At 41.7% G+C, this 2,303-nt stretch overlaps 1 protein-coding gene across 1 annotated transcript; it reads left to right on the top strand.

Moving 5' to 3' along the window:
• Positions 1-609: 609 nt before the first annotated feature.
• On the top strand, positions 610-2,227 carry LOC104959699 (5'-AMP-activated protein kinase subunit gamma-2-like; the record flags this gene model as incomplete). Its single annotated transcript, XM_010787602.1, has 4 exons — positions 610-762; positions 1,362-1,404; positions 1,936-2,036; positions 2,146-2,227. Coding segments are annotated over exons 1-4 (238 nt in total), but the record flags the coding sequence as incomplete, so codon positions are not given.
• Positions 2,228-2,303: the final 76 nt, after the last annotated feature.

Raw genomic sequence — 2,303 nt, 5'->3', positions numbered from 1 at the left:
TCTTTGTTTTGCAGCTTATATGGTGTTTTTGAAACAGTTTTCAGTAGTTTTGTTCGTTTTGCTGCTCATTTGGTGGGTTTTTTGCATAATTTCTAGTCATTTATCTCTCTTTCTGGGTCGGTTTGAGTCCCTTTGGCATCCTCCGACCTCTCTGGTATCCTTTTGAGTCCCTTTGGCATCCTCCGGCCTCCCTGGTATCCTTTTGAGTCCCTTTGGCATCCTTCGGCCTCTCTGGTATCCGTTTGAAACCCCCTCTCTCCTGACGCTGTGACTCAGCAGTCATCTAATAAATTAGCTGATTCACAAATATCTGCATTAAATCAAAGTGAGCTGATAAATGTTTTATTAAACTCGGATTGAATCGTCTCTTTCCGTTGTTGCTGTCACTGAAACAGCATCAAGTTAACAAAGGTAAACAAAGCAACATCGGAAATGGTCCTTTCAAAATAAGGATATACGTCGATCGTGAAAGTAGAGTAAAGCGAAAATTACGTACAACAATGTAGACACAAATTATGAGCTAAATCCATGTATTCAGTTCATCTCAGATTCTCATCACGCTTTTATTGTGAAACCCCGTACCGGAAGTGCATATCGTTAGCTCCGTTAGCTTGTTAGCTGCTCTCGGTGGTCCCGTTAACCGGTAGATCGGTTCCTCTCCTCCGGTAGAAACAAGATGGAGCCGTTAAACCGGGTTTACTAAACACATCTGGAAGTGTTAATCATCGCGAGGACAAAAGACAGGCTTTAATGAACGGTCAGGTAGGTGACGTCACATTCAGCATCCTTTTTAAACCATGGATGTAGCAACAGAGCTGGATACAGAAAGTACCCGGATGTAGCCCCACAGCGCATGCGCAGTCGAGTTGTCCAGTGGTATTTATAGCTATTTCGTTGTGTTTTGCATCTTTTATGGTTGGTTTTGCATCTTTTTTCGTTATATTGTGTATTTTTTTTGTGGTTTTGCTTCTTTTTGTGGGGGTATGTATCTAATTTTGATAATTTTGCATATTTTTAAAGTTGATTTTGCATCTATTTTTTTGTAATTTTGCGTCTATTTGAGTAGCTTTCTATATTTGTATGCTGGTTTGCCTCTAATTCAGTCGTTTTGCATCTGTTTGAGTTATTTAGTTGATGTATTACTTGCAGTACCTCTAATGATCGGCTGCTGTCAGTAACTAAGTAATGTATAAATACCATGATTAACATACCAGGATCAAAGCAGCTGTTAAAGCCCAAACATGCCGTTATATCAAACCAGCTTATTTCATGTAATCCCCGCTAACCGACAGACCCTCAGGAGCTCCAGCTGAGGCGTTACATTTCAATATTTAGATATTTCAATCTGCTTGTTCCTGCAGGTGGAGGTCGGCATGGCGGAGCAGTCGGACCCCGAAGATGCCGGTGAGACACTATTTACTCTATTTACTCTATCTACTCACTAACACTAAATACATCACACTCAAAAAAAGACTTAAAAAATCTCTCAAAACAAATAAATCCAGCGTTATTTAAAAACTTAATCCAGGATCAAACTCACCCTCAGTTTAGTTTCCACTCCTCTTCATCCTCCTTCCTCCTCTTGTTTCCTCTCCTTGTTTCCTCCCCTCAGCATATTTTCAGCAGATAATAAACAATTCATTCCGCGATGCCTGTAAAGTATACATTCCCCCCCCCCACACACACACACACACCCGAAATCCAGTCTAACTCCAACACTGAGCTCATTCAATTATATTTTAACGATGTCTCCTGTCTCCTATCTCCTATCTCCTGCTTCCTCTCTCCTGCTTCCTGTCTCCTCTCTCCTGCTTCCTGTCTCCTCTCTCCTGCTTCCTGTCTCCTCTCTCCTGTCTCCTGCTTCCTGTCTCCTCTCTCCTGCTTCCTGTCTCCTCTCTCCTGCTTCCTGTCTCCTTTCTCCTCTCTCCTTCACAGCGTCAGAGAGAGATATCTACATGCGCTTCATGAAATGTCACAAATGTTACGACATCATTCCCACCAGCTCCAAACTGGTGGTTTTCGACACCACTCTGCAGGTATTACCATTATTATTATTATTATTATTATGTATTTATATTTGTTGTTATTGTTGTTGTTATTTATCACTACAAACACATTCTATTATTATTGTTGTTATTGTTTCAGGTGAAGAAGGCATTCTTTGCTCTGGTGGCCAACGGAGTGAGAGCTGCTCCACTGTGGGAGAGCAAGAAACAGAGCTTTGTAGGTGAGTGTGTGTGTGTGTGTGTGTGTGTGTGTGTGTGTGTGTGTGTGTGTGTGTGTGCAGGAGGATCATGTCATGG

The sequence above is a fragment of the Notothenia coriiceps genome, unplaced genomic scaffold (genome assembly GCF_000735185.1).
Source record: "Notothenia coriiceps isolate Sejong01 unplaced genomic scaffold, NC01 NC01_scaffold00030783, whole genome shotgun sequence".
In the NCBI taxonomy this organism is placed as follows: Eukaryota; Metazoa; Chordata; class Actinopteri; order Perciformes; family Nototheniidae; genus Notothenia; species Notothenia coriiceps.
The sequence above is the reverse complement of the archived record's forward strand: the minus strand, read 5'-3'. Positions and strand labels throughout refer to the sequence as shown.